General features: G+C 42.4%; 2 protein-coding genes across 2 annotated transcripts; both read left to right on the forward strand.

The window, feature by feature from the left end:
* The first annotated feature begins 1,916 nt into the window (after positions 1–1,916).
* Positions 1,917–7,443, forward strand: LOC100559620 (arylacetamide deacetylase-like 4). The gene is made up of 3 exons (XM_003229188.3): positions 1,917–2,355; positions 2,683–2,746; positions 4,430–7,443. The coding sequence occupies exons 1-3, from the start codon at positions 2,157–2,159 to the stop codon at positions 5,181–5,183; spliced, it is 1,017 nt and encodes a 338-aa protein (XP_003229236.2). The 5' UTR covers positions 1,917–2,156; the 3' UTR covers positions 5,184–7,443.
* A 176-nt stretch (positions 7,444–7,619) lies between these two features.
* On the forward strand, positions 7,620–12,686 carry LOC100559422 (arylacetamide deacetylase-like 4). The gene is made up of 4 exons (XM_008123159.3): positions 7,620–8,135; positions 9,420–9,636; positions 10,755–10,818; positions 11,613–12,686. Exons 1-4 carry the CDS (start codon positions 7,959–7,961, stop codon positions 12,385–12,387), a joined length of 1,233 nt encoding a protein of 410 aa, XP_008121366.2. The 5' UTR covers positions 7,620–7,958; the 3' UTR covers positions 12,388–12,686.
* The last annotated feature ends 512 nt before the right edge of the window (positions 12,687–13,198 follow it).

A 13,198-nucleotide genomic window follows, 5' to 3' on the forward strand; every position in this document is an offset into this window, starting at 1 on the left:
TTCCTCATTCCTTTCCTGGAAGTTATTATGGTGTCGTAAATTAGTTAAATTAGCAGTACCTAAATTTCCTACTTGACAGATGCAACTGTCTTTCAGGCTGCTTAGGTGGGCAGCGAGCCAAGCTATTAATGATCGGGAGCTCAATCCGATCTGGTCTTCGATTCCATGACCTCTCGGTCAGTAGTCATTTATTGCAGTTGGCTACTAACTAGCTACTAACCTGGCCCCTGCTGTGCTTGATGTCACGACAGCTCTCCCTTGAACTTCTCAGATAGTCTCCCATTCTTCAAGAGGAAGAGGAAGGCCAGGATCAAAGTCTTGCCTCAGCTTTGAACCCAAATTGCTCCGTCCTTACTTGAATTTTTGGTCGAGGACTCCACCTAAACCAACGATAATTTGAGATGCGTGAGTTTTCCTGATGGACCTGAAGATTAAGGCCAAGTTTCCATAATATGACTAACATGTGGCACGACAGGCTTTTTGTCATTTTATCGCATGTAAATAAAACAGCAGAGTCCTCCCGAAACAAAAATCCCAGGGAGAGGCGAATAGATGGATTGGCTCTGGGCTCTCGCGGTGTCGTGGACCGTCTTCTGCATCGGCCTCTCGCTGCTCTTCATATGGGCCGTTTCTTTCCACCTCGCCGTCACAGACATCCCTCCCGGCATCGCTCAACCCTTCAGGCTCAGAGTTTTGCACTGTCTGTTGATCATGCTATTCGGTCTGGTAAGTTAATATATTCCTACTAGACATGTCCAAAAAATCGTTTTGAATTGTATATCGGAATTATTTCGGATTGTTCTCGCTTTTTGATACGCATTCCGAGACATTGTCTCACAGCGCAACCAGCAATGTAATTCGAACCATTTGTTGGACCATTCTCTAATTGTCTCTTAATGTTTCGTTAATTTTTTTCCCCCATAAAAATTTTTAAAATATATATTTTTAAATATTAAAAAAAATTGTTTCTGCAACCTATCTTGAACGGGAGCTTAGAGCAGCCTAACATGGCTGCCGCTCCCCGGCCAATCAGAAGCTTCTACGATGGACGCAAAGGTGGGGGCTAATGTCCTCTGCGTCCACATGGAAGATTGCCATACAAGCCCAGTGTGTAGCGATTGCGCATGCGCGTCCGCCATTTTAGAAACATTTAGAATCATTACGAATTTCCGGAAATATCTGAAATTTTTGGGTGAAAAAATCGGAAATACTTTCTATATCGAAGCGCCAGCGCCCCCTACTTTAGAAACGAGAATTGAAACATTTTTTTCATCGATCGGACATGTCTAATTCCTACCTTGTTTCGAAGTGATTGTCTTTCAGGAACGCGGACTCGTACAATTTTGTAGAGTTGTGCAACCAAGTCTACAATATTTTCGGAGAATTTCAAATACATAGATAGACATCCCTATCTTGTTTCCTTATACAAATCTATAGAAATGATTGTCTTTCTGGAAAGTGGACACGTACAATGATTGTAGAGTTGTGCAACCACTTCCACAATACTTTCGGAGACTTTCAAATAGATAATTTCATGCAATTTTTTAGTCGTCTTGTGACATTTCTTTCCAACGTTGACGTTCTGTGCTGGAAATAATGTTTTCTATCTGCGTTATCATCATCGGTGTCATCTGATATCTATGTTAATTTGATTCTATGGTTAAGTCCATTTAGCTCAGTTTTCTCAACCTGGGGGTCAGGACCCTGGGAGGGGTCATGAGGGGGTCTCAGAGGGGTCACCAAAGACCATCAGGAAACACAGTATTTTCTATGGGTCATGGGGTGTCTGTGTGAGAACTATGGCCCAATTCTATCATTGGTAGGATTCAGGATGCTCTTTGATTTATAGGTGAACTATAAATCCCAGCAACTACAACTCCCAAATGACAAAATCAATCCCTCCCCCAACCCCACCAGTATTCAAATTTGGGTGGATCGGGTCTTGGTCCAGTGAATGAAAATCCATACTGCATATCAGATATTTACATGATGATTCTTAACAATAGCAAAATTACAGTTATGAAGTACCAACAGAAGTAATTTTATGGTTGGGGGTCAACACAATATGATGAAGTGCATTAAGGGGTCACAGCATCAGGAAGGTTGATTTAGCTGACTTTGATCGTCTTTGCCCACAGATCTCTATCTTAAGGAAAATGCGTCTCTCTAACGGCTACGGACTTCTACGGTTAGCCATGGATGGCATACCAGCCCGGGAAGATCCCCATCTGTCCATCAAGGATTTGGTTTTGGATGGAGTCCCCGTGAGGATGTATCAGCCGAGAAGACCCTTTGGTGGGAAAAGGAGAGGAATCTTGTACTTTCATGGTGGAATCGGGCAATTTGGAAGCGTGGGTAAGAAAATGATACAATAATACAAAATTAGATCCTAGGTGATCGTACAATCCTAGGTGCATATCATCTGCGAAGCGAATGAAAAATGGAAAAATATCTCGATTGATTTTTCAAGGTCCTGTGAGTTATTTATCTGGGTGCCTTAAACAAAAAGACACACAGATAGTGCTTTTGGAAGCTCTACTAGTTGCATCTTTGTCACAAAACGCATCTTATGTGTAGGCGTCTGGACAAACGTATTATTTGGGAATATAGGAAGTGGTTGAAGAACCTGAACCTGTTGGTTTACAAAACATATTTCAACAATACCATCCATTTCTCTCCTAGCGGCCTATGACAGACTGTGCCGGCGCATTGCAAAGGACAGCGATTCCATCGTGATCTCAGTTGAGTAAGTAAAAATGTTTTCATGTGATAACATCAGCCGGGATGATCTAGAGACATACTTCTCATAGTGAGCCGTCATAAGGAAAGGCAATGCTACATGAATGGATAAGGAAAGGCGACAACAAACGGGAAAAGAAAGACAAAGATATAACCATCAAAGAACTTATAGTGTGGTGAAGCCAGGGAAATATTTCCTTCCTCGAAAACTGTTAGGAATTCTGTTACTCTAGGAATCTGTGAGTCTATGATTCTATAAGTCTGAGTCTATATGAGTCTACGAGTCTGTAAGTCTATGAGTCTATATGAGTCTATGAGTCTGTAAGTCTATGAGTCTATATGAGTCTATGAGTCTATAACTCTATACGTCTATATGAGTCTATGATTCTATGACTCTATAAGTCTAGGAGTCTATATGATTGTATGAGTCTATCTCTATGAGTCTATGACTCCATAAGTCTATGAGTCTGAATAAGTCTAGGAGTCTATGACTATATAAGTCTATGATTCTATATGAGTCTATGAGTTTATGACTCTATAAGTCTATGAGTCTATGACTCTATAAGTCTATGAGTCTATATGAGTCTATGAGTTTATGATTCTATAAGTCTATGATTCTATGAGTCTATGAGCCTATGATTCTATAACTCTATGAGTCTATGATTCTATGTGTCTATATGAGTCTGTGAGCCTATGACTCTATAAGTCTACAAGTCTATATGAGTGTATGACTCTATGATTCTATAACTTTGTGAGTCTATGATTCTATGCGTCTATATGAGTCTGTGAGCCTATGACTCTATAAGTCTATATGAGTGTATGACTCTATGATTCTATAACTCTATGAGTCTATGAATCTATGCGTCTATATGAGTCTGTGAGCCTATGGCTCTATAAGTCTACAAGTCTATATGAGTGTATGACTCTATGATTCTATAACTATGAGTCTATGATTCTATGCGTCTATATGAGTCTGTGAGCCTATGACTCTATAAGTCTACAAGTCTATATGAGTGTATGACTCTATGATTCTATAACTCTATGAGTCTATGATTCTATGTGTCTATATGAGTCTGTGAGCCTATGACTCTATAAGTCTACAAGTCTATATGAGTGTATGACTCTATGATTCTATAACTCTATGAGTCTATGATTCTATGCGTCTATATGAGTCTGTGAGCCTATGGCTCTATAAGTCTACAAGTCTATATGAGTGTATGACTCTATGATTCTATAACTCTATGAGTCTATGATTCTATGCGTCTATATGAGTCTGTGAGCCTATGGCTCTATAAGTCTACAAGTCTATATGAGTGTATGAGTCTATACGTCTATGACTCCATAAGTCTATGAGTCTATAACTCTATAATTTATGAGCCTATGAGCCTTTGAATGTATGGACGTTGTCCCACCAGCGTTATAGAACAGAGACCAATTGTCTAATCTTCTCCTGCAGAATTCTGGGAAACGTAGTTTAAGGAAACTGAGAATTCCAAAAGCTCTGCCCTGGACTATATTTTCCAGAAATTCGCAGGAGCAACTCGGACGATCAGTAGATGATAACACTGGTGGGAAAACGTCCTATGAGTCTATGGGTCCATGATGACTATGTAGGACATACCTGCTCCAAATGAGTAATTAAGAAGCATCTGAGATGCCCCTGGAACTGATGGTTGTGCCGTTCCTTTAGGTATCGTTTGGCTCCTGAGAATCCATATCCAACCCAGTTCTTGGACTGTCTGAAGGCCACCGTACATTTCCTGAAGAACGTGGAAGACTATGGAGTGGACCCTGCCTCGGTCATAATTTCAGGAGATAGCATTGGAGGCACGCTAGCTTCTGCGGTTTGCCAGGGCCTGGTGAACAGACCGGACCTCCCCAAAGTCCGCGCCCAGGTTCTGATCTACCCCTTCCTCCAGGCCGTGGACTTCAACTTGCCCTCCTATCAGAAGAACCGCCACATGCCCCTCTTCAGCCAGAGACTCGTGGTGGAGTTTGGCCTTCAGTACCTTCAGAAGGATTTGGCGTTGACGGAGGGGGCGCTGAAAGGTTTCCACGTGCCCAAGGAGAAGAAGCGGAAATATGGCCGATGGCTTTGGCCGGAGAAGAGCGCCGAGGAGTTTGAAGGCGAGGACGACGCGCTGACGTGGCCGAAGGGAACGGTGGACGAGATCTTCGAGACAACCTTTTCTCCTCTCCTCGCTGAAGATTCCGTGATCCGACAACTTCCCGAGGCGTATATCTTGACCTGTACGTCTGACGTGTTTATGGACGATGGGCACTTGTATAAGAAACGGCTGGAGGACAATGGCCGTAAAGTGACCTGGTACCAACTCGATGATGGCTTCCACGGAGTCCTGTATTTCGTTGACCATTGGCTTTTCTCCTTTTCAGGTTCTCAGATATGCTTAGACAGCATAGTAGGCTTCCTAAGAAGTTTGTAAGTACCAAGTATGATAGCTAATACGCACATATTGTAGCTGTTGGTTGAGATCTTGGGCCGAAGAGGTGGAACATAACTCAGAAAACCTCAGCGGGTTTCCATGACCAAGCAGGAACTTGATCCTTGGTCCACATATTGATCCTTGGTCCACATAGTTGTATCCTTGGTCCATATATTGATCCTTGGTCCACATAGTTGTATCCTTGGTCCACATATTGATCCTTGGTCCACATAGTTGTATCCTTGGTCCACATATTGATCCTTGGTCCACATAGTTGTATCCTTGGTCCACATATTGATCCTTGGTCCACATAGTTGTATCCTTGGTCCACATATTGATCCTTGGTCCACATAGTTGTAGCCCAATGCTCAAACACTATACCACAATTCCCCAAAAGCAATAGAAAGGGTGCTCTGCAATAGCAGTAGTCCAAGACACAACGATCAGTAGTCCAAGGTAGGAAGGTACTAATAATCCATGAAGACAAGGAACATGAAATCCATGAAGACAAGGAACATGAAATCCATGAAGTCAGGAGCATAAAACCACAAATCCATAAGTGTGAGTCAAGAACATAGACAATAATTAATCCATAGGTATGAAAGCAGGAACATAGGTAACTTGGGAGAGAATCGGCTGTTTACAGAGACATTGCTCGGATGTGTTACCATTCTGTGGGAGGCTTCTCTCATGTCCCTGCATGGGAAGCTGGGGCTGACAGATGGGAGCTTGCCCCATCTCACGGATTCAAACCACCAATCTTCAGATCTTCAGCACAGAGGTTTACCCCATTGTGCATCCTTCGCTCTTCAGATTAAAATACAATAAATACACAGAATACACTCAAAATAGTGTGTAACTTGCCACCTAGTGGTTGTTTTCGGCATGAACGTGTATACAGGAGGACCAAGGAGACCCAGAAAAGTGTACTCTTCCTCTTGAGCTTGCCAACCAAACCTGCCAGCACAACATTAAAAATGTTGGAAATACTCTACACCCTGCAATATGAAATATTCAGCCAGGATGAAATTCTCCACGCAGAAATAAACAAGCATCTCATTAATATGCAAATTTGTTCCAATCTTTAATACATGGTAAAATGATATGCATACCAAAGAATTGTTTTGAAATAAATCTTTGTTGTGATGAGTTATCAGGAAATGTTTGGCTTGTGTTATATACCTGGAGTCACCTAGAAAAGTTTAGGAACCCTATATACATACATACATACATATGTGTGTGTGTATACTAGGCATGTGTGATCGATAAAAAATGTTTCAAAAGTCATTACGAAATTTTTCTGCTTTCCCCTATTGAGTCAGTTTCGATTCTTAGGTTTTTGGTGCATGTCGGATATCGCGTCGTAAGCACGAATGTAATGAATTTTATACGACTTACGATGAATAACGAAAAATTGCACAACCCTAATATATACCTTGTGCGTATCCTTCCCAATATTGAAATATGGCTCTCGTGTCCCTGATCCAGCACTTGCAAATCAGGGAAGTTATTTCCGACTCGAATGTCCACGTAATTTAGCAAGGGGGAATATAATGTAATTACACATTCTTTGGGAGGCTTCTGAGGTTTACAAAAATGCACACAAAAAGTGTTGAGTAAGTTTCGATCCTTAAGCTTTTGGCTCATGTCAGATATCGCCTTGTAAGCACGAATTTAACGAATTTTATACGACAAGTTTCGATCCTTAAGTTTTTGGTGCATGTCGGATATCGCCTTGTAAGCACGAATTTAACTAATTTTATACGACAAGTTTCGATTCTTAAGCTTTTGGCACATGTCGGATATTGCCTCGTAAGCACGAATTTAACAAATTTTATACAACAAGTTTCGATCCTTAAGTTTTTGGTGCATGTCGGATATCGCCTCGTAAGCACGAATTTAACTAATTTTATACGACAAGTTTCGATTCTTAAGCTTTTGGCGCATGTCGGATATTGCCTCGTAAGCACAAATTTAACAAATTTTAAACGACAAGTTTTGATTCTTAAGCTTTTGGAGCGTGTCTGATACCGCCTCGTAAGCATGAATTTAACTAATTTTATATGACAAGTTTCGATTCTTAAGCTTTTGGCGCATGTCGGATATTGCCTCGTAAGCACAAATTTAACGAATTTTATATGACATACGAAAAATTGCACAACCCTAATATATACCTTGTACGTATCCTTCCCAACATTGAAACATGGCTCTCGTGTACCTTCCAATCAACCTTCTCTTCTCCAAGCTCAGAAGGATTCGTCTTTCCCATTTCTTTGACCATTGTGACTGACACTTCCCAGCTTTTCTATATCCTAATTGCCGTGTCCAGAACCACAGGTGAGGTCTATCTCATTCCTGGCAATTCTGCGGACAAAGAAACATGATCGTTTTGGAAGAGAGGAGGCCCCTTTTCCAACAAGAAGCTTCAGAGGAACTTGAGAATCCGGTTTGGGCAAGATGTCGAGAGACGTGTTGTGTGAGCGAAGGGAAGGCGAAACGCCTTTCCCTGATCCGGCACTTGTGAATCAGGGAAGTTATTACCGTCGTCCACATAATTTAGAGTCAACAAAGGGAAATAAAATGTAATTAGCATTATGCATTCTTTAGGAGCGAGCGTCATGATTGAAAAATCAAGTGTAGCACACAACCACGGACTCCATCAGCTGACATCCTAATTAAGAGCCTTCCAAAACTTATCCCATACAAAGTGGAGAGGCCGGTGTGACACAGAACGTCGGACAAACGAGAGTCCTTTCGCGCCTGTTCGTCAAGAGAATGGTGTTTCTTGCGACTCTCGGGATGCTTGCGTTATATGCCGGCCTCCTCATAACAGTCTTCGCGATCGCCTGGGGGATTTATTACGATCAGAAGAGGATACACATCCCGCCGGGAATCAAACACCCTGGAAAACTACGGCTTTATCATTTCATTATCCAGTTTTTAGGGTTTCTGGTAAGTCCTCCTGATCTTAACATGCCTTCTTTGTGTATGTTTTATATGGCATCGTCATCTGGAAACTCTCTTTCGCTGGGGGTCGAACATGGAAAGGGATGATTCTTTTTGAGGATAGATTGGTTTCCAGTTTGTAGATGAAGTTCTAGTTCTCAGTTTTGGAAGCATCCAGGTCAAAAGAAATAATTTCACCCAGAGTAATATTGTTATTAAAATATTATTAATAATACCCGTTGGTACACATCAGCTGTCATGGGGAGGCAGACCTCTCTCAGACTCAGCTTAGGGTCCCAAAATAACTATTGTTATTAATATTAATATTATTATTAACACACATTGGCACACATCAGCTGTCATGGGGAAGGAGCCCTCTCTCAGACCCAGCTTAGGGTCCCAGAATAACTATTGTTATTAATATTAATATAATTATTAACACCCATTGATACACATCAGCTGTCATGGGGAGGCAGACCTCTCTCAGACCCAGCTTAGGGTCCCAGAATAACTATTGTTATTAGTATTAATATTAATATTAATATTATTATTAACACCCATTTATACACATCAGATGTCATGGGGAAGGAGCCCTCTCTCAGACTCAGCTTAGGGTCCCAGAATAACTATTGTTGTTGTTGTTGTTGTTGTTGTTGTTGTTGTTATTATTATTATTATTAACACCCATTGGCACACATCAGCTGTAATGGGGAGGCAAACCTCTCTCAGACCCAGCTTAGGGTCCCAGAATAACTATTGTTATTAATATTAATATTATTATTAGCACCCATTGGGGCCCCAGGGAAACTATTGTTATTAATATTAATATTAATATTAGCACCCATTGGGGTCCCAGAATGACTATTGTTATTAATATTAATATTATTATTAACACCCACTGGTACGCATCAGCTGTCATGGAGAACCAGCCTTCTGTCAGTACTGGCTTATTATTACGCAGCCCGAAACAAAAGGAAAATAAAGCAAGTGTGGTGACCGTGCAGCTTTCTCTTTCGTGTCGCCTTTCGTTTTGTCCGAAAATTGCATCTTTCGTTTCGTGCATCCGAATGGACGATACTAAATGAATAGACGAATGAAAGAGATGAAGCAAATACCATGGACATCACTATCGTACAAAGAGGAATAATAACGCTTTCAGACAGGAACAGAAAATCTTTCACTTTTGTTACTCAGTGTTACTTAATGTTCATCTGTCTCACCCTATGACTATCATTCCTTGCGTCTAAGTCTTAGATGAATTCTTCCTTGTCCTTGTCTTGTCCTAAATAGGCCATCATCAGCGAAAAGCTTGGCATTTGCCACAAGTATAAAGCCCTGGCCGGTTTCTATAGAACAATGCCTTTGAGGAAGAGCTCGTTGTTGATTATCAAGAGCCTGCATTTCGAAGACATTCCGGTGAGAGTGTATTGGCCCAAAGTGGCTTCTTCTGGGAAGAGGAAAGGAGTGGTGGTCATTTCTGGAGGTGCCGGCCTTTTCGGAAACATTTGTAAGTTCCCCGAATGGAGCCCGCGAGATTCCGTTGAATAGCCGTAGAAATGATGGAGAAACGGGCCTCGAAATTTCCCCCATGGCTGCGAAGGGAACAAATCTTACGAAGTTTCTGAGATTCGGAATACGAAACGAGATGGGACCCGTCCAAACGAAGCGGGGGTCATCCATATCTCCGAAACGAATTACTAATTGGATTTCAGCCGCTTTGTACACCTCTCGTAACTTGGGATCCCTTTGTTGTCGTGGGCAAATAATTAGATTTGAAATGTTCCAACTGTCGCATATTTTTAAATCAATGTTTAATGCATTTAATTTTTAACTGATTGAATTGCCTGTAATATTTTTATACTGTGTTTTAATATAAGCTGCCCTGAGTCCCCTATGGGTGAGAAGGGCGGGATATAAGTATTGTAATAAATAAATAAATAAGTACAGTAGGGTATCAGTTATCCAACATAAACGGGCAGGTACAATGTTGGATGAGCAAAACTGTTGGATAATAGGGAGGGATAGGCCTCCCCTCGCTCGGCTGCCTGCCCTCACTCACTGACTCACTCAGCCGGGTCCTGGTTCTGCCACCACTGTTGCCTTTGTAGCCTGCCCTCCCTCCCTCTCTCACTCACCGGGCCGGATCTTAGCGAGGAGGAGGGCGAGAGAGAAAGAAGGCAGGTGAAAGAGAGAGAGAGAGAGAGAGAGAGAGAGAGAGAGAGAGAGAGAAGGGCCTGCCTCCCTTCCTCCTCCCACACGTCGGATAATCTGGAGTGTCGGATGAGCGGAAGTCGGAAAAACCGGAGTGTCGGATGAGCGGAAGTCAGATAGCCGGGACTCTACTGTATACTGATTTGCATATATCAAATAAGCCTCTGATATGCTTCCTGAAATAGTTGAGTATCACTGAAAATGAACCATTCAATGTAGACGTGGACCCAGATCCACACTTTTAATCCGCTAATAGACCCATTTTACTCTGAATATAGTTATGTCAGCCTTTGTTGCTTCGTAATTTTTCCAGGAAACAAAATTCAGTGGGCACCCTAGTGGGGAGTATAGTATCTTTCTAAATAGTCCTGAAACCCATCAGTAATCTCCCTTGAAACATTATGTGTTCATCAGATATGTCTGACCAGCTATGCTGCTACATTGCCGAGAAAACCGATTCAGTCGTTGTCTGCATTGGGTAAGTGTCTTCCTACTCGTCCTGGTTGTATCGGTAAGTTTGTTCTCAAAACGATGTCCTACCGAGAGCGCTCTCCCACCTGATTCAATCAATTCTGTATACAATAGTTTCCCAAAATACTCGTCCCTTTCGCAGTCAATGATCTTCCTACTGGGGAAACCAACAACCAAAAGAAGGGGTGTTCCTTAGTCCAAAGGGCATGACTTGTTTCGATATGCACCGGGAGGCCGAGAACACTACTTCTCGAAAAACTTATTTGTGAAGTTGACGAAATTTACTGTTGCATTATTCATGTCTGAAGTTAATGTCTAAAGGAAAATTATTCACTGAGGACACCCATTAAGAAAACGCCTTTTATTTAAATGAATGCAAAGGAATGATGAGAGTTGGGTGTCATCTGCATATACGTAGCGTCATACTTCAAAACCTCAGAGGACCTCTCCCAGCAGTTTCATCTATATGTTGCATAGTATGTGGGATAAAACAGAGCTCCAAGGGACCTACACATTCTAGGAAGGATGTCCTCTCTGTGCATTTCCATGTCCTTCAAGATGATTCCATGGTATGCCAGAGGTTGACGATACCTAGAAGTATTAGAAGAGTTGTTCTCTTTTGGCATTGTCTAGGTCCTCCAACATAATTCTGTCCTTTGATTCCAACATAAGGTTGTTCTGGAGTACCTACCTATTTTTTTTTTTGCCGGAAGTTGTTCATTTCACTACGGTTTGATTTCACATTGCTAGAATGCATCGAGTAGATTTACGGATTCAAACCACGTCTCATTTCTGCTTCAGGTTTCGTTTGGCTCCAGAGCACCCGTTCCCGATCCCGGTTATGGATTGCTGCACGGCTACCACGCACTTCTTGAAAAACGCTGCGGAATACGGAGTGGACCCAAATTGCATCGCTGTCTACGGAGAAAGTAGCGGAGGGACATTTGCGACGGCTGTTTGTCAACATCTGGCAACCAAGAAGGGACTCCCAAAGCTCCGAGGGCAGGTCCTCGTGCATCCCTTCCTCCAGGCATTCGATTTCAACTTGCCTTCTTATCAGCAGAACCATTCGGTCCCCATTCTGTTCAAGAAAAGGGCCTTGAAGATGGGCATGGTGTATCTGACCGGGAAGAGGATCGACGTGGACGGCTTAATGAACAACGCTCACATTCCCAGGCATCTGTGGGAGAAATACAGAAAATGGGTCAATCCCGACTTCATCCCAGAACAATTCAAGGCCAGGGGCTACGTGCCCGTGGAGAAGGCTCCGTTTTCCCCAGAACTTTATGAACTCTGCAAAACAGGCGATAACCCAATGTTCTCCCCGCTTTTAGCGGAAGACGACATCATCCGCCAGCTCCCCGAGACCTTCCTAATAACCTGCGAATATGATACCGTCCGAGACGATGGGATCTTGTACAAGAAACGGCTGGAGGACAATGGCGTCCCAGTGACGTGGCATCACATCGAGGATGGCTTCCACGGAATAACGTACGGCTTTGGCAACCGGCTACTGGAATACCCGACTATGAAAAGCCATTTCCAACACGTGATTAATTTCCTTAACAGTTTATAAAAACACTTCATCCATTTCCTTCAACACTTACCCGTTCCTCTAATAATTCGGCTGATGTGAACATTGGGTTGACCGTTGAGAAACACGTTCCTCGTAGTTCCCCAGATGTTGAGATACACTTAGGTACAGATAGTATTACATAGAAAATTGGGTTGACCGTTGAGGAACACGTTCCTCATCGTCCCCCAGATGTTGAGATACACTCATGAAGAGCTAGTATTACATAGAACATTGGGTTGAGTGTTGAGGAACACGTTCCTCATCGTCCCCCAGATGTTGAGATACACTCATGAAGAGCTAGTATTACATAGAAAATTGGGTTGACCGTTGAGGAACACGTTCCTCATCGTCCCCCAGATGTTGAGATACACTCATGAAGAGCTAGTATTACATAGAACATTGGGTTGAGTGTTGAGGAACACGTTCCTCATCGTCCCCCAGATGTTGAGATACACTCATGAAGAGCTAGTATTACATAGAACATTGGGTTGAGTGTTGAGGAACACGTTCCTCATTGTCCCCCAGATGTTGAGATACACTCATGAAGAGCTAGTATTACATAGAACATTGGGTTGAGTGTTGAGGAACACGTTCCTCATCGTCCTCCAGATGTTGAGATACACTCATGAAGAGCTAGTATTACATAGAACATTGGGTTGAGTGTTGAGGAACACGTTCCTCATTGTCCCCCAGATGTTGAGATACACTCATGAAGAGCTAGCGTTACATAGAACATTGGGTTGACTGTAGAGAAACGTGTTCTTCATCATTTCCCAGATGTTGAGATACAATTAGGTAGTTGTGAGTCTTC

Source organism: Anolis carolinensis, unplaced genomic scaffold (genome assembly GCF_035594765.1).
Source record: "Anolis carolinensis isolate JA03-04 unplaced genomic scaffold, rAnoCar3.1.pri scaffold_15, whole genome shotgun sequence".
Classification (NCBI taxonomy): Eukaryota; Metazoa; Chordata; class Lepidosauria; order Squamata; family Dactyloidae; genus Anolis; species Anolis carolinensis.